This window comes from Oncorhynchus keta, chromosome 15, assembly GCF_023373465.1.
Source record: "Oncorhynchus keta strain PuntledgeMale-10-30-2019 chromosome 15, Oket_V2, whole genome shotgun sequence".
Taxonomy (NCBI): Eukaryota; Metazoa; Chordata; class Actinopteri; order Salmoniformes; family Salmonidae; genus Oncorhynchus; species Oncorhynchus keta.
This window is the reverse complement of record NC_068435.1, coordinates 39028540-39056290: the sequence shown is the minus strand read 5'-3', so window position 1 is coordinate 39056290 and position 27751 is coordinate 39028540. Positions and strand designations below refer to the sequence as shown.

Genomic DNA, 27751 nt, shown 5'->3' with positions numbered 1-27751 from the left:
TTTTAGGCTGGTTCAGATTTGGATTCTTTGGTGTGCTAAATGTTCACATTCCTACAGCACAATATCCAGTTAATTACAGAACAAGTGGGTCTTGAACCTGCATCCTGAGGCCACAGGGGAAACAAACGCAGATTCTGTGCCATGAAGGTCAACACCTTATGGAAGAGGCATAGGTTTACATACAGGGATGAACATAACAGTGGTAAAATATCAAGATAAACCATTTGTCATTTTGTTACAGAATTTCTCATAAAAATGCTGGTCCTTTGAATGCACCTTTATTAATACCACTAGGTATCACCTAATGATTGAGAAGTAATGCACTAGTCGTCCCCTCTTGCATTCAACCGGAAGGCTACCAGACAGATTTACTTCTTATCACTGTCTGTCTTAATCCTCTTAAATCCTTTTCAGGGGGCCATGTTCTTCAAGCATTTAATCCGTTTTGAACTTTCCACTGTGATTCTGCGATTAGCCTACACGCAAACGGAACACACCATCTAGTCTGAGCAGTGAAGGCATGAGGATTAGGCCTAGCCATCCACCATCAGGTATTCTCTTGGAAGCGTCATACACCCAGACAAGTCATTATCTCATTGAAAGTGGCATAATTGGACTGTAATGACATCTTGATGCGCGTACTCAATGGATGGTAGTAGCCAGGAATGTTGATCCGTAGCCAAAAGCTGTGTGGTTTTGACTTGCAAGACAAGAGATGCTTGGAGCGCCCTTGTGAAAATGCTGGGGTGTGATTGGTGGACGAAGCGGTGCGCTTGACAAGCGAAGGGGCTGGGTAGCAGCAGCAGACTCGAGGCAAGAAAGGAAGGAGAAACCAATCGAAGCAGGATCTCCGTGACAGCTACGCTTTTTCAACAACATAGAAACAAATCCAGTGTTTTCAGACCATGTCTTTTTAGACCAAGGTGCGCTTTAAATTGCATTTGGGAGCGTGTTGGTTAATTATACGTGAGAAGTATCGCCCCACCTATCCCGCCTGTGCTGCTTGAGCCGGGGGTGTATTCATTACGCCGTGTGTTGCAAAACGTTTTGCTACACAAACCGTTTACTCCAAACGCTGTTGACTTTTGTTTTTAAACGAAAGTTGTAGTTCAGTGGTGTCTCGCTTCAAAAAATAAATACGCGTCTGGAAGAAATTGTAACGCCACTTGAGAGCATGGAATAGTCAGTCAACAGATTGTACGTGCCGTTGAAGAGCGTTCGGAGCCGTTCCTGTTGCTAAACGTTTTGCGATAGAATCGACGTAATGAATACACCCTCGACCAGCCGCTCTCCTGTCGGCTGGCTATCATCTGAATCTGTTAGTGGCTTTGGGTGTCTGACTACTTACTCTTCGTGGTATGTAGCTACCAGCTAACATGGGCTGCTAGCTAGATAGATAGATAGCTAATGTCTCTGAGACATAGCTTGTGTTGGCGTTTATTTTATAACATAGGACAAGAACAGCTTGGGGTGAAGTAGCTAGCTAGTTATCTAGCAGTTAGCTAGCTAATTTGCTGGGTTTGAACCCCACCCATAGCTGCAGTGCCTAGCTTCATAGCTAACTAGGTAGTTATAGATTGTAAATATATGTTTATTGGGACCCTTCCGTACAAGTAATACTTAACTCATCCGTTGTTTAGGTGATACGCATAGTTTATTTGCTGCTAAATTGTTGCCGTCATTGTCACCAGCAGTGCATCTGGCATGATCTGCATGCAGCCTGGTTGTTCTTTTTCTCTTCTGAATGGCCTGTTCTGTTGATTGCCAGATATCTAACCATGTTCTTTGTTGACCTCACCAAGGTATATTTAAAAGCAGAATGATGTAACGTTAGCATCCGTATGTTTTGAGCAACCAATGCTTTGGACACCCTGTCAACAATGCAGGTTGCAGTGTAACACCAAGATAGGCTAACTAGCTATGTCAATAGTCATGCTAACACCCCATCATAATAAATAAAAATGTAACCTTCTATTTAACTAGGCAAGTCAGTTAAGAACAAATTCTTATTTGCAATGACGGCCTACCGGGGAACAGTACCGTGTTCAGGGGCAGAACGAAACCCTTTCGGTTACTGGCCCAATGCTCTAGCCACTAGGCTACCTGCCGCCCCAAATTAAATGAACATCAAAGCAATTCTAGTCCATAATGTGTTACTGTTTGTTACTACTTAATTAACAGCACAGCTGTGTGTGTGATTGGATTAACTCTCTACTGCAGACGTTGTACGGACACTGTCCTGCTGTTACAGTAGCCAGAGAGTTGGGGTTTGATTCCATTAGGCACAACTGAGGCTTTTGTCATTTTGTCCACATTAAGCAGAGAAGTACCTATGTTTCCGGTGCTTGTTTGCAGGAAGGAATGGAAATGAATTATGCTAGACTTCTTGAAAGCCTATTCAAAAATAAAGGTCAGTTGTAACAATTGTTGGCCAAGCAAAAATATTGGGAACAAAAACATAATTGGTTGAACAGTGTGGCAATAAAGTGACATTGTTACATTAGAAATGGATTGTTTACCAGACAGCTGGGTCAGATGAAAATATCAGTTTTTCACAGATATAGTATCTTCAACCTAGCTTCTTTTTCCTTTGAAAACCGGATGTGGGGACCTGTTCAGAGGTTTCTTTATGCCCGCTACGTTAGGTTAACCAGACAGATACTAGGCTGCCTTTCTAGGATCACCAAGAGAGCCTCCGTTTGTGGTTTGTATACTCACTCTGAGTTTTGTTGCTGGTCTACGTGTGTGTGGGTGTGTGTTAGCCCGCCGTCACCATGACAGCAGAGGAGATCATCAATGTGAAGGAGGTGGAGATCATCAAGGTGATCCTGGACTTCCTCAACTCCAGGAAACTTCACATCAGCATGCTGGCCCTGGAGAAAGAGAGCGGCGTCATCAACGGACTCTATTCTGACGACATGCTGTTCCTCAGGTACACCTGGGTCGTGTTCAATAGGCACCAACAAAAACAAAACACAAGATTAAAACAGGGAGGGACTACATGGATTTATCCAACAAGGAACTTTTCAGTTTCAAAATGTTTTGCTACGGTGTGCCCTAGTGAATATGACCCTGACATTACTGTTTGGGTCTTACTACATGGCTAGGTTTGGAATGACAAAGGTCTGGCTCGCCCATAGCTTATCAGGACCTCTCCATAAGTGTTTGCTGCAATACAACAGTTGACAGACTAATTAGACAAGATTCCTGCAGTTCAGCATTTTCATCAACTTCATGCAGGTTATTTTTCAGTCGCCTATGAATAGATCACTGGTTGCTAAACTAATGCTGAAACACTAACAATGTTCAGAAAGTGTAGCATCTTTTCCTTTGTTTTTCCAATAATGATCTAGACCTCTTCTATGCTGGATTGGAGTGGACATTTGAATGTCAGCCAGCAGTGGAGACCTCTTTGGCATTTCACTCAGTTTGGTGTGTGAAATGCCTGATGGGATTGGAGTTGGACCCCTTTCACACAGAGGGCCCCACTGTTACCTGGTGACCATTCACTGCCTGTCTTTCATCTGCCAATAAAAAAACAATCTGTTCTGTTACCATAAGACATGGCATAGCAGGGAAGTCGAATAGAGAACCCTTTGTTTATTTTGTTTCTGTTGTTCTGAAATGATCTGGTTAGTGTGAATAGGCTCAGAGCACTCTAATGGGTGTCGCGATACACAAAGCAGATTTAACCTCTTTAGGAAAACAGCCTTAATTTTGGAAACAAACATCAATATGTTGTCATCCAGAGTCACATGCATTTATTTTCCAGGCTATAGCACACAATATACAGCAGGCTTTTAAATGACCAAAGAGTTTGGTCTGCTTTGTGTTTTCATTTTTGACATGGAAAAAACATTGCGATACTGGTATCGATCCGGGCCAATAACTGACTTGTTTGTGCATGGTTTATCTCTGTCCAGACAGCTGGTGTTGGATGGGCAGTGGGACGAGGTGCTCCAGTTCATTCAGCCGTTGGAGTGCATGGACACGTTTGACAGGAAAAGGTGAGGCATTGATACAACACTATGTTCTGTGGTCAGAAATGAATGTACGTAGTCTGACTATGCCTGACCATTTCTGCAGTTAGCAATGCTATTATTGCCTTGTCAAACAACAACAACACGTTAGGAAACTGGCACCCAGGCTAGAATGTTCAGGCAGATATTGGGCTTGAATTACTTTACTGACACATGCATATACTATAGGATGAGACAACCCAGCACTGGGGCTATATTATATTGTTGTGTTGTGCCGTCATAGGTTCAGGCAGATATTGGGCTTGAATTACTTTACTGACACATGCATATACTGTAGGATGAGACAACCCAGCACTGGGGCTATATTATATTGTTGTGTTGTGCCGTCATAGGTTCAGGCAGATATTGGGCTTGAATTACTTTACTGACACATGCATATACTGTAGGATGAGACAACCAAGCACTGGGGCTATATTATATTGTTGTGTGCTGTCATAGGTTCCGTTACATCGTCCTGAAGCAGAAGTTTCTGGAGGCCCTGTGTGTGAACAACGCCATGTCAGCTGAGGACGAGCCACAGCATGTGAGTCAACAGACAAAGAATAGCCCCCCCCCACCCCACACACACACTTTGTTCTAGTGCCTGTCTCTGCCCTCACATTTTCCATCTCCCTGTCTTTGTTTGTCTGTTTCCTTTCCTCGTGTCTTCTTCTGAATGAGCAAACAAATGAGCAATGAATCCTGAAACAGTCCCTCTTTATTTTTCGATCTAATTATTTTCTATTTCTCGCTGCTTCTTATTCTCCTAGCCCACACACATCATATATTAGCTTAGTCACAGACAGTGTAGATGTGAATCCAGCTTGTGTAGCCTGGCTGGATTAGTCTGGGCTCCTCAAGCCAGCTGTGTCTGTGTGTATAAGTGTGTTCGGTTGTCAGCCCAGCTCTTCATGAGTTAGTGTGTAACTGTGTGTGACATATGAGTCAGATTTAGGTCTAGGTTAGATCTCGTGAACATCTCTTTTGCACAATGATTGAAAGCAGTTCAAAGCAACACGGACATGATCTTATTTCTGAAGTTTCTCCTTGGACATGATAGAGATCTAAGCCCTTCTACCCTGACATTTAGAATCCAAGGGTGGGTTGCACCAACATGGTTTAAATTAATCTAGGTTTTAAAGTGAAAATTCAATTTAGATTAGAGGAATGATTTAATAGAACTAGGATTAATTTAAAACTAGGTTTAACATTTGGGGCAACAAGATTAATAGATAAACCTTGATTTAACCCAGTTTAAGAGATAATCCATGTTGGTGCAACCCAACCTAAGCCTTAGAGAGCGATAACAGGTAGCTGCTTTTCTACAGGATCTACAGACATTCTGGGTTTATATGTTCAAAACATCATTTTTCATCCCCCCTCTGTCTATGAGGGAATGTTGAGTCTGGAGGGAATGGGAATGGTAGTGCTACATTGCCTCTAAAAATGAATAAATATGATAAAAGCCCTTTTAAAAAAAAAGTGCAAACCTTCTAGACTGTATCAAAGTCCTGCTACGTGTGAGCTTAACATGTGGGAATCTGATGTGGCCCAAAATCCACTCTTTCTTTCTCTCTCTCCCCCTCTACTGCTCTCTCCTCTTCATCCCTCTCTCCCTCAGTTGGAGTTCACCATGCAGGAGGCAGTGAAGTGTCTTCATGCTCTGGAGGAGGTCTGTCCCTCTAAAGATGACTACAGCAAGTTATGTCTGCTCCTCACCCTGCCTCGTCTCACCAACCACGCTGAGTTCAAGGCATGACACATTTTTATATTTATGGCATACTATATCGTCTTATAATAATATATATAATTATTATTATATGGCATCTGACCTTATGATTCGTACTGTTATTCTAGCACAGTGATTGATTCTACAACTTACTTTTAAGGTTTGGTAACAGTTTACTGAAAGCAGGTATCAAAAGGAATGGAACACTAGTCACTTAATAATGTTCACATATCTGGCATTACTCATCTCATATGTGTATACTGTATTCTATACTATTCTACTGTATCTTAGTCACTTAATGTTCACATATCTGGCATTACTCATCTCATATGTACAGTGGGGAGAACAAGTATTTGGTACACTGCCGGTTTTGCAGGTTTTCCTACTTATAAAGCATGTAGAGGTCTGTAATTTTTATCATAGGTACACATCAACTGAGAGACGGAATCTAAAACAAAAATCCAGAAAATCACATTGTATGATTTTTAAGTAATTTGTATTTTATTGCATGACATAAGTATTTGATACATCAGAAAAGTAGAACTTAATATTTGGTACAGAAACCTTTCTTTGCAATTACAGAGATCATACATTTCCTGTAGTTCTTGACCAGGTTTGCACACACTGCAGCAGGGATTTTGGCCCACTCCTCCATATAGACCTTCTCCAGATCCTTCAGGTTTCGGTGCTGTCGCTGGGCAATACGAACTTTCAGCTCCCTCCAAAGATTTTCTATTGGGTTCAGGTCTGGAGACTGGCTAGGCCACTCCAGGACCTTGAGATGCTTCTTACGGAGCCACTCCTTAGTTGCCCTGGCTGTGTGTTTCGGGTCATTGTCATGCTGGAAGACCCAGCCACGATCCATCTTCAATGCTCTTACTGAGGGAAGGAGGTTGTTGGCCAAGATCTCGCGATACATGGCCCCATCCATCCTCCCCTCAATACGGTGCAGTCGTCCTGTCCCCTTTGCAAAAAAGCATCCCCAAAGAATGATGTTTCCACCTCCATGCTTCATGGTTGGGATGGTGTTCTTGGGGTTGTACTCATCCTTTTTCATCCTCCAAACACGGCGAGTGGAGTTTAGACCAAAAAACTATACTTTTGTCTCATCAGACCACATGACCTTCTCCCATTCCTCCTCTGGATCATCCAGATGGTCATTGGCAAACTTCAGATGGGCCTGGACATGCGCTGGCTTGAGCAGGGGGACCTTGCGTGCGCTGCAGGATTTTAATCCATGACAGCGTAGTGTGTTACTAATGGTTTTCTTTGAGACTGTGGTCCCAGCTCTCTTCAGGTCATTGACCAGGTCCTGCCGTGTAGTTCTGGACTGATCCCTCACCTTCCTCATGATCATTGATGCCACACTAGGTGAGATCTTGCATGGAGCCCCAGACCGAGGGTGATTTTTTAAATTTATTTTAATTTTAATTTATTTAACCAGGTAGGCTAGTTGAGAACAAGTTCTCATTTGCAACTGCGACCTGGCCAAGATAAAGCATAGCAGTGTGAACAGACAACACAGAGTTACACATGGAGTAAACAATTAACAAGTCAATAACACAGTAGAAAAAAAGGGGAGTCTATATACATTGTGTGCAAAAGGCATGAGGAGGTAGGCGAATAATTACAATTTTGCAGATTAACACTGGAGTGATAAATGATCAGATGGTCATGTACAGGTAGAGATATTGGTGTGCAAAAGAGCAGAAAAGTAAATAAATAAAAACAGTATGGGGATGAGGTAGGTGAAAATGGGTGGGCTATTTACCAATAGACTATGTACAGCTGCAGCGACCGGTTAGCTGCTCAGATAGCAGATGTTGGTGAGGGAAATAAAAGTCTCCAACTTCAGCGATTTTTGCAATTCGTTCCAGTCACAGGCAGCAGAGTACTGTAACGAAAGGCAGCCAAATGAGGTGTTGGCTTTAGGGATGATCAGTGAGATACACCTGCTGGGGCGCGTGCTACGGATGGGTGTTGCCATCGTGACCAGTGAACTGAGATTTTTTTATTATTATTATTTTTACCTTTATTTAACCAGGCAAGTCAGTTAAGAACAAATTCTTATTTTCAATGACGGCCTAGGAACAGTGGGTTTAACTGCCTGTTCAGGGGCAGAACGACAGATTTGTACCTTGTCGGCTCGGGGGTTTGAACTTGCAACCTTCCGGTTACTAGTCTAGCGCTCTAACCACTAGGCGGAGCTTTACCTAGCATGGACTTGTAGATGACCTGGAGCCAGTGGGTCTGGCGACGAATATGTAGCGAGGGCCGGCCGACTAGAGCATACAAGTCGCAGTGGTGGGTGGTATAAGATGCTTTAGTGACAAAACGGATGGCACTGTGATAAACTGCATCCAGTTTGCTGAGTAGAGTGTTGGAAGCAATTTTGTAGATGACATCGCCAAAGTCGAGGATCGGTAGGATAGTCAGTTTTACTAGGGTAAGTTTGGCGGCGTGAGTGAAGGAGGCTTTGTTGCGAAATAGAAAGCCGATTCTAAATTTGATTTTGGATTGGAGATGTTTGATATGAGTCTGGAAGGAGAGTTTACAGTCTAGCCAGACACCTAGGTACTTATAGATGTCCACATATTCAAGGTCGGAACCATCCAGGGTGGTGATGCTGGTCAGGCGTGCGGGTGCAGGCAGCGAACGGTTTAAAAGCATGCATTTGGTTTTACTAGCGTTTAAGAGCAGTTGGAGGCCACGGAAGGAGTGTTGTATGGCATTGAAGCTCGTTTGGAGGTTAGATGGCACAGTGTCCAAGGACGGGCCGGAAGTATATAGAATGGTGTCGTCTGCGTAGAGGTGGATCAGGGAATCGCCCGCAGCAAGAGCAACATCATTGATATATACAGAGAAAAGAGTCGGCCCGAGAATTGAACCCTGTGGCACCCCCATAGAGACTGCCAGAGGACCGGACAGCATGCCCTCCGATTTGACACACTGAACTCTGTCTGCAAAGTAATTGGTGAACCAGGCAAGGCAGTCATCCGAAAAACCGAGGCTACTGAGTCTGCCGATAAGAATATGGTGAACGTCATCTTGAACTTCTTCCATTTTTTAATAACTGCGCCAACAGTTGTTGCATTCTCACCAAACTGCTTGCCTATTGTCCTGTAGCCCATCCCAGCCTTGTGCAGGTCTACAATTTTATCCCTGATGTCCTTACACAGCTCCCTGGTCTTTGCCATTGTGGAGAGGTTGGAGTCTGTTTGATTGAGTGTGTGGACAGGTGTCTTTTATACAGGTAACGAGTTCAAACAGGTGCAGTTAATACAGGTAATGAGTGGAGAACAGGAGGAATTCTCAAAGAAAAACTAACAGGTCATACGTTGTATGATTTTTAAGTAATTCATTTGCATTTTATTGCATGACATAAGTATTTGATCACCTACCAACCAGTAAGAATTCCGGCTCTCACAGACCTGTTAGTTTTTCTTTAAGAAGCCCTCCTGTTCAAGAACTACAGGAAACGTATGATCTCTGTAATTGCAAACAAAGGTTTCTGTACCAAATATTAAGTTCTGCTTTTCTGATGTATCAAATACTTATGTCATGCAATAAAATGCAAATTAATTACTTAAAAATCATACAATGTGGTTTTCTGGATTTTTGTTTTAGATTCCGTCTCTCACAGTTGATGTGTACCTATGATAAAGAATTACAGACCTCTACATGCTTTGTCAGTAGGAAAACCTGCAAAATCAGCAGTGTATCAAAGACTTGTATATACTGTATTCTACACTATTCTACGGTATCGCATTCACTTAATAATGTTTACATATCTGGCATTACTCATCATATGCATATTCTGTATTCTCTACTATTCTACTGTATCTTAGTCCGTTCCACTCTGACATCACTCGTCCATATGTATATAGTCTTAATTCATTCTACTTAGATGTGTGTATTGGGTATATGTTGTGTAATTTGTTAGATATTACTGCACTGTCGGAGCTAGAAGCACAAGCATTTCGCTCCACCGGTAATAACATCTGCTAATCACGTGTATATGACCAGTAAACTTTGATTTGAAAAGGCATTATTACATTGTTCATTGTTCTAAGCATGTATGAGCCCTTGTGGTTTATTATTCTCTCATAATGTTTGGGTTTTAGCTAAATGACTAAACAGTATAATGTTTCCCCTCCAGGACTGGAACCCCAGCACGGCGCGGGTGCACTGTTTTGAAGAGGCGTGCACCATGGTGGCAGAGTTCATCCCTGCAGACAGGAAGCTGAGCGAAGCTGGGTTCAGGGCCTCAGGGAACCGCCTCTTCCAACTCCTCATTAAAGGAGTTCTGTATGAGTGCTGCGTCGAGTTCTGCCAGGTACTTACAAAGTACCTATACCATTCTATCGATCACTTGATATTACTGTTTTAGTTTAATATGATGTTATGATTTCATTGCTTGCTTGATTATATTAATTAACCATTGATTCATGCCATGCTTGATTGGCTGATAGATTGATGGATTGACTACCTCTGTCTCCAGAGCAAGGCGACAGGCGAGGAGATTACGGAGGGCGAGGTGCTCCTGGGGGTGGACATGCTGTGTGGGAACGGCTGTGACGACCTGGACCTGTCCTTACTGTCCTGGATGCAGAACCTGTCACACAGCGTCTTCTCCTGCGCCTTCGAGCAGAAGCTGCTCCAGATCCACGTGGACCGCCTGGTCAAGCCCGCCAAGGCCGGCTACGCAGACCTCCTCACCCCGCTAATCAGCAAGCTGTCCCCCTACCCCTCCTCGCCCCTCCGCCGCCCCCAGTCCGCCGATGCCTACATGTCCCGCTCCCTGAACCCGGCCCTGGACGGGCTGTCCTATGGTCTGTCTGGCCAGGAGAAGAGGGGCCCAGGGGGGGACATGGCGGGGGGGAAGGGGGTGTCCCCCATGTCTCATTCCTTCGCTAACTACCACACGGGGGGCCAGAGTCTGAGCAGGAGTCTGATGCTGGAGAGCTCCGACTGCCACAGCATCTTTGAGGAGTCGCCTGAGAGGTGAGAGGAGGATGGGTTGGATTCATGTAGCGCTTTTCAATATGGAGATGTAAAAGAGTTTTCCATTGTAAGTGGGGAATTTAACTAATCTACCATTAATGTGGAGTACCCACCTGGGTGATGCGCTCTACCTAGTCATTTCCCCCTCTAGAATAATCCCCAACCATTGGCTAAGTAGGCCAAGTAATTACATGAATTAACCTGTTTGATTTAGCCTAGACACTGGAGTAGACTGTTGATTAGCCTGCGTGGTAGAAAACACTTGAGACTCTACTGTTGAAGGAGAAGCTCAGTGATTATCTTGAAGTTTTCTACTGCTCAATAACACCCACTTATGTGGACGCCGTGACAGTAGGGCGTAGCTGAGTGACAGTAGGGATGATCTGAGTTGTGTCTGGTACATCTGTTTGTACTCTGCAACCCTCTCTCTGCACTTGCATTTCACTGCACCGTTTACACCTGCTGTATCCTGTGCTCGTGATGAATACACTTGGATTTGATTTTATGTCTTGCTAACTTCATTGCTGTGATTGGTGTTGGCAAGAAAGCACAAACAGATGTGGGGCTCAAATCAAATGTTATTTGTCACATGCAGGGGGCAGTGCAAATAGTCCGGGTAGCCATTTGATTAGATGTTCAGGAGTCTTATGGCTTGAGGGTAGAAGCTGTTTAGAATCCTCTTGGTCCTAGACTTGGCGCTCCGGTACTGCTTACCATGCAGTAGCAGAGAGAACAGTCTATGACTAGGGTGGCTGGAGTCTTTGACAATTTTTAGGGCCTTCCTCTGACACCGCCTGGTATAGAGGTCCTGGATGGCAAAAAGCTTGGCCCCAGTGATGTACTGGGCCGTACGCACTACACTCTGTAGTGCCTTGCGGTCGGAGGCCGAGCAGTTGCCATACCAGGCAGTGATGCATCCCGTCAGGATGCTCTCGATGGTGCAGCTGTAGAACCTTTTAAGGATCTGAGGACCCATGACAAATCTTTTCAGTCTCCTGAGGGGGAATAGGTTTTGTTGTGCCCTCTTCAGGACTGTCTTGGTGTGTTTGGGACCATGTTAGTTTGTTGGTGATGTGGACGCCAAGTAACTTGAAGCTCTCAACCTGCTCCACTACAGCCCAGTCGATGAGAATGGGGGTGTGCTCAGGTTTTTTTTCTGTAGTCCACAATCATCTCCTTTGTCTTGATCACGTTGAGGGAGAGGTTGTTGTCCTGGCCCCACACAGCCAGGTCTCTGACCTCCCAATAGGCTGTCTTGCTGGTGATCAGGCCTACCACTGTTGTGTCAATATGGTGTTTAACACTGAGCTGTAGTCAATGAATAGCATTCCTCACATAGGTGTTCATTTTGTCCAGGTGGGAAAGGACAGTGTGGAGTGCAATAGAGATTGCATCATCTGTGGATCTGTTGGGGTGGTATGCACATTTGAGTGGGTCTTGCACCACTAGGAGCGCCGCCTCTGGATGAGCGTTTTCCTGTTTGCTTATGGCAGTATACAGCTCATTGAGTGCGGTTTTAGTGGTGGTATGTAGACAGCTACGAAAAATACAGATAAACTCTCTAGGTAGATAGTGTGGTCTACAGCTTATCATGAGATACTCTACCTCAGGTGAGCAAAACCTCGAGACTTCCTTAAAATCGTGCACCAGCTGTTGTTTACAAATATACATAGACCTCCACCCCTTGTCTTACCAGAAGCTAGTCCATAGAGCAGAAGTTAATCTCTCTGGTTCTTCTTCCTAGCTCCAGGACGGACACGCCCGTAGATAAGATGATGAGTTCGGGCACCCTGCGCCCTGACTCTGCCCCTGGAGAGGACGCCCCGTCACCAGGCTCTACAGAGAGGAACGAGGTAAAACACCTGATGGAGGAAGATGAGATGTAACCACGTCGTGTCTTGCAAAATATACCGATTTCTAGAAAATACATTTGAAGTCGGAAGTTTACATAGACTTAGGTTGGGAGTCAGTAAAACTTGTTTTTCAACCCCTCCACAAATTTCTTGTTAACAAACTATAGTTTTGGCAAGTTGGTTAAGACATCTACTTTGTGCATGACACAAGTAATTTTTTCCAACAATTGTTTACAGACAGATTATTTCACTTATAATTCACAGTATCACAATTCTAGTGGGTCAGAAGTTTACATACACTAAGTTGACTGTGCCTTTAAACAGCTTGGAAAATTCCAGAAAATGATGTCATGGCTTTAGAAGTTTCTGATAGGCTAATTGACATCATTTGTCAATTGGAGGTGTACCTGTGGATGTATTTCAAGGTTTACCTTCAAACTTAGTGCCTCTTTGCTTGACATCATGGGAAAATCAAAGAAATCAGCCAAGACCCCAGGAAAATAATTATCTGGTTAATCTTTGGGAGCAATTTCCACAAGCCTGAAGGTACCACGTTAATCTGTACAAACAATCGTACGCAAGTATAAACACCATGGGACCATGCAGCCGTCATACCGCTCAGGAAGGAGACGCATTCTGTCTCCTAGAGATGAACGTACTTTGGTGGGAAAAGTGCAGATCAATTCCAGAACAATAGCAAAGGACATTTGGAAGATGCTGGAGGAAACGGGTAAACACACAGTAAAACTTGTCCTATATCGTCATAACCTGAAAGGCCGCTCAGCAAGGAAGAAGTCACTGCTCCAAAACCACCATAAAAAAGCCAGACTACGGTTTGCAACTGCAGATAGGGACAAAGATCGTACTTTCTGGAGAAATGTCCTCTGGCATCATGCTGTGGGGGGTGCCTTACTGCAGGAGGGACTGGTGCACTTCACAAAATAGATGGCATCATGAGGGAGGAAAATTATGTTGATATATTGAAGCAACATCTCAAGACATCAATCAGGAAGTTAAAGCTTGGTCGCAAATGGGTCTTCCAAATGGACAATGACCCCAAGCATACTTCCAATGTTGTGGCAAAATGGCTTAAGGACAACAAAGTCAAGGTATTGGAGTGGCCATCACAAAGCCCTGACCTCAATTCTATCCTATCGGCAGAACTGAAAAAGCGTGTGCGAGCAAGGAGGCCTTTACAAACCTGACTCAGTTACGCCAGCTCTGTCAGGAGGAATGGGCCAGAATTCACCCAATTTATTGTGGGAAGCTTGTGGAAGGCTACCCAAAACATTTGACCAAAGTTAAACAATTTAAAGGCAATGCCAAATACTAATTGAGTGTATGTAAACTTCTGACCCACTGGGAATGTGATGGAAAAAAAAAAAGCTGAAATAAATCATTCTCTCTCTTATTATTCTGACATTTCACATTCTTAAAATAAAGTGGTGATCCTAACTGACCTAAGACAGGGAATTTTTACTAGGACTAAATGTCAGGAATTGTGAAACTGAGTTTAAATGTATTTGGCTAAGGTGTATGATATCTTCTGACTTCAACTGTAAGTGCATGAGATGGAAACCATTTTTACCCAGTTCCAACAAACTCTGGAGTCATCTTCTCTGCTGATGTGTATGGATTGGGGTTGTGGATTGTGGAGAGGATTACTTTCAAAGATGGTGGCCTTCTCCCTCAGTCTAAATATAGGCCGGACTTAGTTGAATGTGTGTGGTATGTATGAGACTCACTGAGTCATCGACCGTCTGGGGCGTACAGGGCCTGAATTACAGCCAAGAGACATGTCACCTGCCCTGCTCTCTCTCTCTCTGTCTGTGTGTGTGTGTGTCTGGCGCGCACACACACACACACAAGTTACAGTACAGCCCAAAGGACACTAGTCCCCTGACTCCAACTGTAGGCTTCGTGGAGATCAGACTGTGTGAATTAACAGCCCTGCTCAGCCATGTCATCTGGGAGACTGATCAACAGACCAGGAGCAGAATGGGAAATCAGATGAGACTGGTTTGTGGGTCCCTCTGCCACACCGTGTGTGTGGTTATTGGATTTCACACTGTGTCAACGAGGGTGAGGGATGGCAAAGCATGTCATGAACGGCTCATTTCTTGCAACCCTCTCTCTCTCTCTCTCTCCCTCTGCATCTCCCTCGTCTGTGGCATGCTGGCCCCTGGTCAGTGTGTAAGTTAATGCCTATCAGAGGGCACAGTAAGGGAAGTAGCCTTTGACACACCGTCTTTTCCCTCTCTCTGAAGTTCCAGAGGGAAGGGGTGTGTGGTCAGTGCTGGCTTTGAATGTGAATGGAAGTATGTAAGAAGTTGGCTGTACTTCAAACTATTTCTGAATTTGGTTTATTTTAGTATGGCGTGTGTGTGTGTGACTACTGAGAAGTTGGAATGGTTTTACCAGCAGTGTGTGTCGGTGGATGTACAGTGCGTTCAGAAAGTATTCAGACCCCTTGACTTTTTTCCACATGTTGTTACTTTACAGCCTTATTCTAAAATGGATTACAAAAAAATACTCAGCAATCTACACACAATACCACATAATGACAAAGTGAAAACAGGTTGTATGTGTGACGATATGTTCACTGTGTGTCTCTCACCACCTCAGCTGCATGACTCGACAGAGAAGTTTGAGGAGTTTTACCGCCAGCGTCTGAGAGTGCAGCAGCACCTGGAACAGAAGCAGCAGCAGAGACAACTCTACCAGCAGATGCTTCTGGAGGGAGGGGTACAACACAGTGACCAGCCAGCCCCCGGGACAGACGCCATGCAGCACAGCCTCACTGAGACGTTCCTCAACAGGTTAGAGATTGGAATGTGGACACACACACACACACAGCACAGGACTTCAGGTCCTCAACAGGTCAGTTCACCCATCACTGCACAGCACAAAGTCTGAAACCAACATAACAAACATGAGGTTGCCTTGATTTTCTGTGGTTTGATGAGTTGCCATTTCGTCCCAAACCTTGTAATGACTCTCCTGTTGGACTGCTCTATCTGTGGCAGACCACATTCTGTCAGACGTTAAATGATGTCATGCAGTTAGTAGTTCCTTCATGTGATGAATGGAATAAGGGTTGTTGCTAAACATATTGATTAAATCAAGCACGATTGCCTCAGCCATTTGCAAAAAAACAAAACTTGGCAGATTTTAGAAGACACAGACCCCTCCCTGTACAGCCCATGGCTTCGACCTAACACGAGGCAATGGAAAGACACGTGTTAAATCCCCAAAATTCAGGACAGTCTGGTTTCAGCGTGATACCAAAATATGGGAACATTTTGAATCTAGTTAAAGTAGGAAAGGACAAAGAAAGGTCCCAAGAGAACCGTGGAGACACTAAGGATGTCATTATGCCCTGACCTTATAAATAATGCAGGGGGGGTTAGATAGGGGGAGATCAAAAGGGCTTTGTCCTACTGATGCACACCGCAGTCTAGAAGGGAGAGCATTAGTGATGGGTCGCTCGCGAACAAACAGATATTTTTGGTGATCGCCTGGAACAGAACCGCATCTGTGAAGGCACCGTTCATGAGGCTCCCTGATTTGCATACTGCTTATTGAGCTCCAAACAGCGATGATCTGTAGATCAGTTCTAAAATCATGAAGGTGGTTATTCCTCATTGTAGGAGCAATGGGAAGAGGTGAGAGACTCATTCTGTTCCATGCAAAATGTTTGCGGTGTGTTTAAAATTCAAATAAAAAGCGTCCTTTTCTTTGTTGCAAGAGATGTAATTTCGTGAGGTACAATGTATTTGAACTCCGGTATACAATCTGACATAATGGTTGGCAACCTTTTTCTGCTTACATTAGAAATGTGATATTTTTCAGGGTTTAGATTTTTTATTTTTTTATTAACTACTGAACGAAGAGCCGTTTTGGAGCCAAATGAACAGCTCATTTAGATGAGCGGAGCCAAAAGATTTGGACTGCCAATCACTGGAGAGCATGGCCTGACCCTATGATGTCATCTCGACTATCGTGAAACCACAGTTCAATGAGAGAATCTAGCCTCAGCCCGGATGGTTCAAAGCCTGGATGTGACTGTTGTATTGTCCTGTTGGACAAAACTGCTGACTAATGCTTAGAGACACACGACTTGACATACTGGTGTTTTTCTCAATAACAGGTTGTGAAAGGGGACGTTGGTTTGTGTGTGTTGGGGGGAGGTGCTGATGGTGGTGGTGTTGCGGGTTGGTGATGATTAATGATTGGGTGTATAGTGGAGCCTGGTACCCCAGATGGAGCAGGGTGTGCCTAGGCTTTGGGCTGGGCAGGGGGAGGCTGGAGTGGAGGAAGCCACAGGGGACCCCTCATTGTCACCCCCCCGCCGCCTGCTGCTCCTCTCTGTTCTTTATGAACGGTCTTTAATGTCCTGAGCACCAGCTGCTCCTGTGGTACCTGCTCCGTGTGTCTCTGGAGCAGAGCCAGACTCCGACTGTCATAATCCAACATATTTATAATGTCCTGAGCACCAGCTGCTCCTGCGGTACCTGCTCCGTGTGTCTCTGGAGCAGAGCCAGACTCCGACTGTCATAATCCAACATATTTATAATGTCCTGAGCACCAGCTGCTCCTGCGGTATCTGCTCCGTGTGTCTCTGGAGCAGAGCCAGACTCCGACTGTCATAATCCAACATATTTATAATGTCCTGAGCACCAGCTGCTCCTGCGGTACCTGCTCCGTGTGTCTCTGGAGCAGAGCCAGACTCCGACTGTCATAATCCAACATATTTATAATGTCCTGAGCACCAGCTGCTCCTGCGGTACCTGCTCCGTGTGTCTCTGGAGCAGAGCCAGACTCCGACTGTCATAATCCAACATATTTAACCTACTGACACTATTAAAAAGACAGAGGTGTCTCTGTCTCTGTCCTGTCCTGTGTTTTAACCTGTTCTGTCTACCCAGGTCTATTCAGAAGCTGGAGGAGTTGAACGTTGGGATGGAGAGTCTAGATGAGGATGTCCAGTCTCTGGCCCAGCAGTGCAATGGTACCGGCCCCTCTCCCGAGAACAACAATATCGGTGACCCTGTAGGCTTGACCCCTGACACCGCCGTGACCCTGACCCCCGAGCAGGGCCAGCCCCATGGAGGAGGGGTGGTCAGCAGCACGCCACAACGCACCGCAGCGGGTCGGGGGGTACACCCACCGAACGAATCCCCAGTGGTCTGCCAGAGGTGAGCTACGGGTGGGTGTTTGTGTCACACACATATGTCTGTGTGGCAGGTTTGTATACATTTTGTTTGTCTTTGTGTACATACACGAGTAATGTACTAATGTGTTGTATCTGTGTGTGGTCTAGTCCTCAAGTAGCCGGACAGCCTTCCGCATTAGACGACTCACCAGGAGCCCTAACCCGAAGTAAGGAGGTAGGTTCCTATCCCCTTCTCTTTCTTTCGTCCGTACACACACAGTCTGTCTAACCTTAGTAGAACTCTTTAGGAGTGAGAGGCATTGGGGCGGCAGTTGTCCTAGTGGTTAGAGCGTTGTGCCAGTAACCGAAAGGTTGCTGGATCGAATCCCCGAGCTGACAGGGTAAAAGTCTGTCGTTCTGCCCCTGAACAAGGCAGTTAACCCACTGTTCCCGGTAGGCCGTCATTGTAAATAACAATTTGTTCTTAACTGACTTGCCTAGTTAAATACATCAAATAAAAAAATGAGTATCAATTCAGTGTACCCACTGAGGTCATGCACAGTAATCCTAGATTATGCACTGTGATGAGTGGAGATTGAATCCATCAGATTATAGTTAGACCAGCAGCGATGAAGGGTGTTCCATGTTGACATGAGCTGTTGGCTCTATTTCAGGATAATGGCATAAAGATCAATCCAGATTACACTGGTAATTATGTTAAACCCATTGCCACTGTACATGAGCTGTTGGCTCTATTTCAGAATAATGGCATAAAGATCAACCCAGATTACACTGGTAATTATGTTAAACCCATTGCCACTGTACATGAGCTGTTGGCTCTATTTCAGAATAATGGCATAAAGATCAACCCAGATTACACTGGTAATTATGTTAAACCCATTGCCACTGTACATGAGCTGTTGGCTCTATTTCAGAATAATGGCATAAAGATCAACCCAGATTACACTGGTAATTATGTTATTGCCACTGTATATGTGCGGGTAGTTCTGTGTGTGTGTGAAAGACATTTATTTTTTTACAATGTTTATTTAACTAAGCAAGTCATTTCAGAACAAATGTTTATTTACAATGACAGCCTACACCGGCCAAACCCGGACGACTCTGGACCAGCGCTATGGGACTCCCAATCACGTCCGGATGTGGTACAGCCTGGACCTTCTTAACTCTGCTGACGGGCTAAAAAGCACTTGCCCGAATGTTTGTTTGTTTGTGTGTGTTGCAGGGGGACAACGGAGACAAGCCCAAGGCCCTGTTTGTAGCTGTGAACACCTTGGAGGACACTCAGGCAGTACGCGCTGTAGCCTTCCACCCCACGGGGGCGCTATACGCTGTGGGCTCCAACTCTAAGACGCTACGCGTGTGTGCCTACCCAGATGCACCGCTGGACACCAGGTGACACACACACACAGCCTAATAACTAATCATTCCTGAAATTGTTGATATCTTACTGTTTAATTCCTTTGCGAGGTATTCTGCTGTAATGAGACTTTATCTTTCCCTCCCTCAGTGGGGTGTCGGGTATGACCAAGCAGCCGGAGGTTCGCTTTAAGAGGAATAAGCACCATAAAGGTTCTATCTACTGTGTGGCCTGGAGTCACTGTGGAAAGCTACTAGCCACCGGCTCCAATGACAAATATGTCAAAGTCCTGCCCTTCAGTGCCGAGACCTGCAACGCCACAGGTCAACGCAATACACAGTTTCAAATCCGTTAGAAATCCTTTCCACTCAAAGGGATCTATAACATTTAAATCCACTCTATACTCGGGATCAATTCAGTTTAAACCCTGAAATGTAATTCATCTCCTGAAATGACTGAATTCAATTGGAACTGACTCAATATACACCTGACAATGAAAGTTCCAGTTGTCTTGATTTCAGTTAGGTACACGCTCTTTCCGTTAAAGTTTGAGTGTCTCTCTCAGGTCCAGACCTGGAGTTCAGTATGCACGACGGTACCATCAGAGACCTGGCGTTCATGGAGGGTCCAGAGAGTGGAGGGGCCATCCTGATCAGCGCCGGAGCCGGAGACTGTAACATCTACACCACTGACTGCCAGAGAGGACAGGGCCTACACGCTCTCAGCGGACACACAGGTACACACACTCATTTTTACATTCCACTCATGTTCTACTTAGTTAGTCATCGTTATTCCTATATGGAAAATAAAGGCTTCCATGAGAGAGAGAGACTGATGGTCCGTGTGTTTATCCTCAGGTCACGTTCTGTCTCTGTATACGTGGGGAGGGTGGATGATAGCGTCAGGCTCTCAGGACAAGACTGTGAGGTTCTGGGACCTGAGGATACCCACTTGTGTTAGAGTGGTGGGCACTGCCTTCCATGGATCAGGTTGGTACTGCTACCCTACACACCAAGAAACAGACCCACACACATTTATGAGACCGACTTATTAGTCTTTCTCCCTCTTCCCCTCCGTCTAATATTCTCTCTTTCTTTTCTTCTCTCCCCCTCTCAGGCAGTCCCGTTGCCTCGGTAGCGGTTGACCCTAGCGGTCGTCTCCTAGCGACGGGACAGGAGGACAGCGGCTGTATGCTCTATGACATCAGAGGGGGACGCGTTGTGCAGACGTACCGGCCCCACTCCAGCGACGTGCGCTCCGTTAGGTTCTCCCCCGGGGCACACTACCTGCTCACTGGTTCCTACGACACCAAGGTCATGATCAGCAACCTGCAAGGTAAGGAAGACATCTAGGGAAGATCTCAATTCAATGCCCATTAGAGGAGAAGGTCACAGGGATGGGGCCGCTGGCTTTTTCACTCAATAGGTTTTGAGAAGGGGACAAAAAGAGGGCACGAGGAGTAGGCTATTGAGTTCTTCCCCTTGTCACTGAGTAGTCTCTGATGGGTGTGTTCTTCAACTGTGTAACTGCGCGTTAGCAGTCTTACCAAAGCACAAAGAAGCTAGTGAAGTATTTATTTGTTTAAGCTGCTAGCAATGACTTGGACTCAGACGTCCAAGCATGTGTTATTTGGGCCCTTTGTACTCACAATGTGTGTTTGTCTCTGTAGGTGACTTGACGAAGCCGTTGCCCCTGACTCTGGTAGGGGAGCACGGTGACAAGGTGATCCAGTGCAGGTGGCATACACACGACCTGTCCTTCCTCTCCTCCTCTGCTGACCGTACCGTCACACTCTGGACACACAACCCCTAACAGACACACACTCACGCAACACAACCCCTAACACACACACGACCTGTCCTTCCTCTCCTCCTCTGCTGACCGTACCATCACACTCTGGACACACAACCCCTAACAGACACACACTCACGCAACACAACCCCTAACAGACACACACGACCGATCCTTCCTCTCCTCCTCTGCTGACCGTACTGTCACACTCTGGACACACAACCCCTAACAGACACACACGACCGGTCCTTCCTCTCCTCCTCTGCTGACCGTACCGTTACACTCTGGACACACAACCCCTAACAGACACACACTCACGCAACACAACCCCTAACAGACACACACGACCGGTCCTTCCTCTCCTCCTCTGCTGACCGTACCGTCACACTCTGGACACACAACCCCTAACAGACACACACTCACGCAACACAACCCCTAACAGACACACACGACCTGTCCTTCCTCTCCTCCTCTGCTGACCGTACCGTCACACTCTGGACACACAACCCCTAACAGACACACACTCACGCAACACAACCCCTAACAGACACACACTCACGCAACACAACCCCTAACAGACACACACGACCTGTCCTTCCTCTCCTCCTCTGCTGACCGTACCGTCACACTCTGGACACACAACCCCTAACAGACACACACTCACGCAACACAACCCCTAACAGACACACACGACCTGTCCTTCCTCTCCTCCTCTGCTGACCGTACCGTCACACTCTGGACACACAACCCCTAACAGACACACACTCACGCAACACAACCCCTAACATGCACATAGCTTGTGAACACACACAAATATAGACACACAAACACAACCCCTAAGTCACATATAGTGGACATGCCTAACCTGTAATACACAACCTGGACACACACATGCACCCTTTTCCTGACACTCTTTTTCCTCTTGCAGCAAACAGGACAGTTTGTCCCGCTGTACATTTGGTTGTGTGGCTGTCTGTGGGTATCGTTTAGCTGTATTTCGGTTTGATTTCGTATCTTGCTCAGCTCCCCTCAACATCACTGCTTCTGTGAACAACTCTCACTTTAGCAAATGCATCCCCTAGTTGTGTGTGTGTGTGTGTGAGTGAGGGAAATGGAGAGTGAAAAAGTGCACCGACTGACCCTTCCCTTCGCTCTATTATGCCATTCCTCCACTCGCCCATGACTCTTTTCATATTCATCTACCAATGATACATCTACTCCATCATGTTTTGAATAAGGAGAGGGATGTTTTGCTACAGTGCATTGTTTCATATGGTGTCTTGAGTTATCTAGTCTCCCAATACAGAAACCCATGTGGGTCCCTCTCCATTTCAGGTCAAAAAGTTATCTGTGAGATCTTTCCAAGAACAAATTGACATTCCTAATTAGTTTGCACAGTCAGTGTTTTTGTTACAGCGTGTGTTACTATGCTGCTATTATTTGAGAAGAAACCAAGGCAACGATGTTGCGATCTAAACTGCTGACAATATGTCAGTGTGTGACTCAGTACATCAGGTCCTCCTTGCCGGAGTTGAATCTGTTGCATAGGTCGATCAATTAGCTATCGGTTGCTTAGCTGTTGTCAATACTACTACTGTGGGAGTTTCCGATGCCTAACGTTCCTGTGCAAGTCTGCCCACCGTATTTCTGCTTTAGGCTTTGTAAATATCGGAGTCAAAAATGTGTACGTTTTTAATGCTGAATCAGTGTTTGGTGCAAAATGCTCTCTTCAGACAGTTGTTGTGGTGTTTCTTGCTTAGGCTTGCCTCCAAATAGGAAAAATAAAAGTTGTTTTATATCGACTTGGAAGGGAATAACAGATCTACTTGTTGGCTTGGCCAGCTTCAGCGTACGGTTAAGCAACACTCCCTGTGTAGTGTAGCTTTGCTTTCATCTGCAATGTTACTGGTTGCTACCTAGATGGCAGGCTCTGCCTATTTCGAAAGGGAGTAGCTTGTGCACAATATCTTGTAAAACGATCAACCGTATTAAGGGTGTTTTGCGTTTCTTACTTTCAGCTTCTGTATTTTGCACTGTCACTAGACACACCATTTAATACGGTTTTGTTTGATTTAGCAAAATGCAGGCTTGAGTTTTAGGCTTTGTTCTTTGTACAGTTTCTCATTTTAAATTAAAAGGCCAAACTAATAAATAGATGTATTTATTTATCTTTTATTATTTTAAAATGTTCTTGTAATATAGGCATCCTGTTCTGTTGATATGAAATTAGATAGTGGTTCCGGTATGTAGCTTTTCTAAACCTTGTTTTAAGTGACTAAGAGAAATGAATAGAGCTTATTGAAGTGTGATCGCTGCTGTGGTATCTAAATAAAATCCTCTTTGACATTTCATACTGAACTTGTGTGGTCTGTGATGTCCTCCGAAATACAGTGAAATCATGATATCATATACTCAGCAAAAAAAGAAACATCCCTTTTTCAGGACTCTTGTCTTTTAAAGATAATTTGTAAAAATCCAAATAACTTCACAGATCTTCATTGAAAAGGGTTTAAACACCGTTTCCCATGTTTGTTCAATGAACCATAAACAATTAATGAATATACACCTGTGGAACGGTCATTAAGACACGAACAGCTTACAGACAGTAGGCAATTATGGTCATAGTTATGAAAACGTAGGACACTAAAGGGGCCTTTCTACTGACTCTGAAAAACACCAAAAGAAAGATGCCCAGGGTCCCTGCTCATCTGCGAGAGCGTTCCTTAGGCATGCTGCAAGGAGGCATGAGAACCTCTGAGGACTGCAGATGTGGCCAGGGCAATAAATTGCAATGTCCGTACTGCGAGACGCCTAAGACATAGCTACGGGGAGACAGGATGGACAGTTGATCGTCCTCGCAGTGGCAGACCACGTGTTACAACACCTGCACAGGATCGGTACATCCAAACATCACACCTGCGGGACAGGTACAGGATGGCAACATCTGCCCGAGTTACACCAGGAACACACAATCCCTCCATCAATGCTCAGACTGTCCGCAATAGGCTGAGAGATGCTGGACTGAGGGCTTGTAGGCCTGTTGTAAGGCAGGTCCTCACCAGACATCACCGGCAACAATGTCGCCTATGGGCACAAACCCACCGCCACTGGACCAGACAGAACTGGCAAAAAGTGCTCTTCACTGACAAGTCAGGGTTTTGTCTCACCAGGGGTGATGGTCGGATTCTCGTTTATCGTCGAAGGAATGAGCGTTACACCGAGGCCAGAAATATCCGGGAACTTGCAGGTGCCTTGGTGGAAGAGCGGGGTAACATCTCACAGCAAGAACTGGCAAATCTGGTGCAGTCCATGAGGAGGAGATGCACTGCAGTACTTAGTATCTGGTGTGGCCACCAGCTGCATTGACTGTTACTTTTGATTTTGACCCCCGCTTTGTTCAGGGACACATTATGTAATTTCTGTTCTGGAACTTGTTCAGTTTCTCATTTGCTGAATCTTGTTATGTTCATACAAATATGTACACATGTTACGTTTGCTGGAAATAAACACAGTTGACAGTGAGAGGACGTTTATTTTTCTGCTGAGTTGATAATGTGCAATGGCATTTTGATGCAAATAAAGCCTTTAAGTCCGGGAAATCTCCAGGGCTGGATGTTATACCAGTTGAGATATACCAAACCTTTTGTGATGTACTCAGAGGACTGTTATTAGCATGTTTTAACCACTCCTATGAAAATGGTAGATTATCAGATACTCAACAAGTAGGTCTAATTTCATTATTACTAAAACAGGATACAAGGGGTAAATAAAGATCCAGACCATTTAAAAAATCTGAGGCCCAGTGTTGTGATGCAAAACATTTTTTTTTAAATACGCAAAGAAATGAAAAGGTATTGTCTGATATTATTCATCTTTATCCGTTTTTTTTTTACATGGAAGATGCATTGGAGATAATATAAGACAAGTACTGGAACTAATAGAACACTAAGGGAAACCAGGCCTGGTAGTCATAGCTGACTTTGAAAAGGCATAAAGTATGATAAGAAATTATATATAAATGCCTGGAATGTTTCCATTTTGGAGAATATCTTGTACAATGTGTTATGTGTAGTAACCCCAGGTGTAAAATATTAAATAGTGGCTACTTCTCAGAAAGTATTAAACTGTCAAGAGGAGTAAAACAAGGTTGTCCACTATCGGCATTTCTATTTATTATTGCCATTGAAATGTTAGCTATTAAAATCAGATCCAACAATAATATTAAGGGGCTAGAAATCTAGGGCTTAAAAACAAAGGTGTCATTGTACACTGATGATTCATGTTTTCTTTTTAATCCACAATTTGGATCCATAGAGGATTTAGATACTTTTTCTATCCTCTCTTGATTAAAACCAAATTATGATAAGTGTGCTATATTACGTATTGGATCACAAAAAATACAACTTTTAAATGACCATGTACTTTACCAATAACATGGTCTGACAGTGATGTGGACATACTCGATATATACAATTGAAGTAGGAAGTTTACATACACTTAGGTTGGAGTGATTAAGACTGTGCCTTTAAACAGGTTGGAAAATTCCAGAAAATTATGTCATGGCTTTAGAATAATGGACCGCGCAGTCATCATACCGCTCAGGAAGGAGGCGCATTCTGTCTTCTAGAGATGAACGTATTTTGGTGTGAAAAGTGCAAATCAATCCCAGAACAACAGCAAAGGACCCTGTGAAGATGCTGGAGGAAGCAGGTACAAGGTATCTATATCTACAGTAAAACAAGTCCTATATCGACATAACCTGAAAGGCCGCTCAGCAAGGAAGAAACCACTGCTCCAAAACCGCCATAAAAAAGCCAGACTATGGTTTGCAACTGCAAATGGGTACAAAGATCGTACTTTTTGGTGAAATGTCCCCTGGTCTGATGAAACAAAAATAGAACTGTTTGGCCAGAATGACCATTGTTATGTTTGGAGGAAAAAGGGGGATGCTTGCAAGCTGAAGAACACCATCCCAACCTTAAAGCACGAAGGGTCCAGCATCATGTTGTGGGGGTGATGTGCTGCGGGAGGGACCGAGGCACCTCACAAAATAGATGGCGTCATAAGGAAGTAAAATTATGTGGATATATTGAAGGAACATCTCAAGACATCAAGTTAAATCTTGGTCGCAAATGGGTCTTCCAAATGGACTATGACCCCAAGCATACTTCCAAAGTTGTGGCAAAATGGCTTAAGGACAACAAAGTCAAGGTATTGGAGTGGCCATCACAAAGCCCTGACCTCAATCCTATAGAAAATGTGTGGGCAGAACTGAAAAAGTGTGTGCGAGCAAGGAGGCCTACAAACCTGACTCAGTTACACCAGCTCTGTCAGGAGGAATGGGCCAAAATTCACCCAACGTAATGTGGAAAACTACCCAAAACGTTTGACCCACGTTAAACAATTTAAATGCAATGCTACCAAATACACTCAATTTGTATGTAAACTTCTGACCCACTGGGAATGTGATGAAAGAAATAAAAACTTAAATAAATCATTCTCTCTACTATTATTCTGACATTTCCCATTCTTAAAATAAAGTGGTGATCCTAACTGACCTGAGATAGGCAATTGTTATTAGGATTTAAGAAAAGTTAAGTAGTTAAGTTAAGAAGTAATCTGAAAAATGAGTCAAATTAATTGCCACCATTTTCAATACTAACGCACCCTCCCCTTGCAAGGCTAACAATTTATTTATATTTAAAAAATATTTATAAAATGCTTTGAGTTGGAGAACACGGTGGGAGGTTGCTTGGGCCATTCCTCCATACAGATCCTTGATATCCTGTGTTTTTTCCTATGGTCTGCTCTCTACAATTCAAACAACAGTTATTCAATGGGGTTCATGTCAAGAGACTGATGGCAATTTGCAAAATGTTGATTTTGTGTTAATTTAACAATTTCTTTGTGGATTTTGATTAGTGCTTGGGGTTATTGTCTAACTGGAAGATCCACTTGCAGTCCTGGGCCTCATTTATAAAAATGTTCTTACATTTATACTTGAACTTAAGTCGTAAGATCATTTCTGACAGTGTGCTTACATTTGATTCATAAAAGATACCGAGCATAAATAAAAATCTTGTTTACGCAGGTTCTAAGAAGCCCATTTGTAATTTACGCACTTGTGATCAATAAATCTCTAATTAACTTCAAATTGACGGCACCTGAACGTGCCTTACAATCAGCGATTTCCCATTATAGAATGCTCGCACAAATGAGGGTGTTGTCAGGAATAGCCATGAATCATCGTGCGCAAGTCATTCCGGTCTCTGAAAACTCTCCCTTCTAAAAGCACGGTTTTCTGTCTTCCAAAAAGAGCCATGGTTACTTTTTTATAATTTGACACTATTTATAGAACATCGCATCCCGTTTTTAATTCAAAACACCTTGCATCTGGCAATTAATTCCTCGCACATTTAATTGATAAATGCTAACAAATGCAAAGTTCACCACAGGCTTGGACGCATATGCATCCCAAACTGAAATGCCCCTACACAACAGGAAAATAATTTTGCGTAAATATAAGAATTTCCACGTCAACGTAAGGTTTTATAAATGACTCCTTATGTGGTTTTCTGCGCATGTCATACTTCAGATCAAAATCGATCGTAAATCCGTTTTATAAAGTACTTGGTAAAGTTCATGATGCCGTTGACCTATTTTGCTTCCAGCATGGCCAGGAAGTTCTATGTTCATGTCATCTGACCATAGCGACGCCTGGAGTTTGTTAAACAGCATCTCATTTGGACTAGTAAGTTTGATTGTATCTTACTTAGACCCATCACTCCATGAAGAACATAGCCCAACACCTCACCAGCGAAC

The 27751-nt window shown here is 44.3% G+C and overlaps 1 protein-coding gene across 2 annotated transcripts; it reads left to right on the top strand.

Moving 5' to 3' along the window:
• The first annotated feature begins 640 nt into the window (after positions 1–640).
• Positions 641–23280, top strand: wdr47a (WD repeat domain 47a). Of its 2 annotated transcripts, none has more exons than XM_035788557.2 (17): positions 641–923; positions 2763–2932; positions 3924–4007; positions 4479–4563; positions 5641–5772; positions 9908–10084; positions 10250–10752; positions 12497–12605; positions 15231–15424; positions 17534–17803; positions 17929–17995; positions 19004–19173; positions 19289–19461; positions 19704–19874; positions 19996–20127; positions 20255–20473; positions 20808–23280. In XM_035788557.2, the coding sequence occupies exons 2-17, from the start codon at positions 2775–2777 to the stop codon at positions 20948–20950; spliced, it is 2787 nt and encodes a 928-aa protein (XP_035644450.1). In that variant the 5' UTR covers positions 641–923; positions 2763–2774; the 3' UTR covers positions 20951–23280. The 2 variants fall into 2 exon arrangements, with proteins under 2 accessions (XP_035644450.1, XP_035644451.1); XM_035788558.2 differs by lacking the exon at positions 641–923 and adding an exon at positions 1053–1356.
• Positions 23281–27751: the final 4471 nt, after the last annotated feature.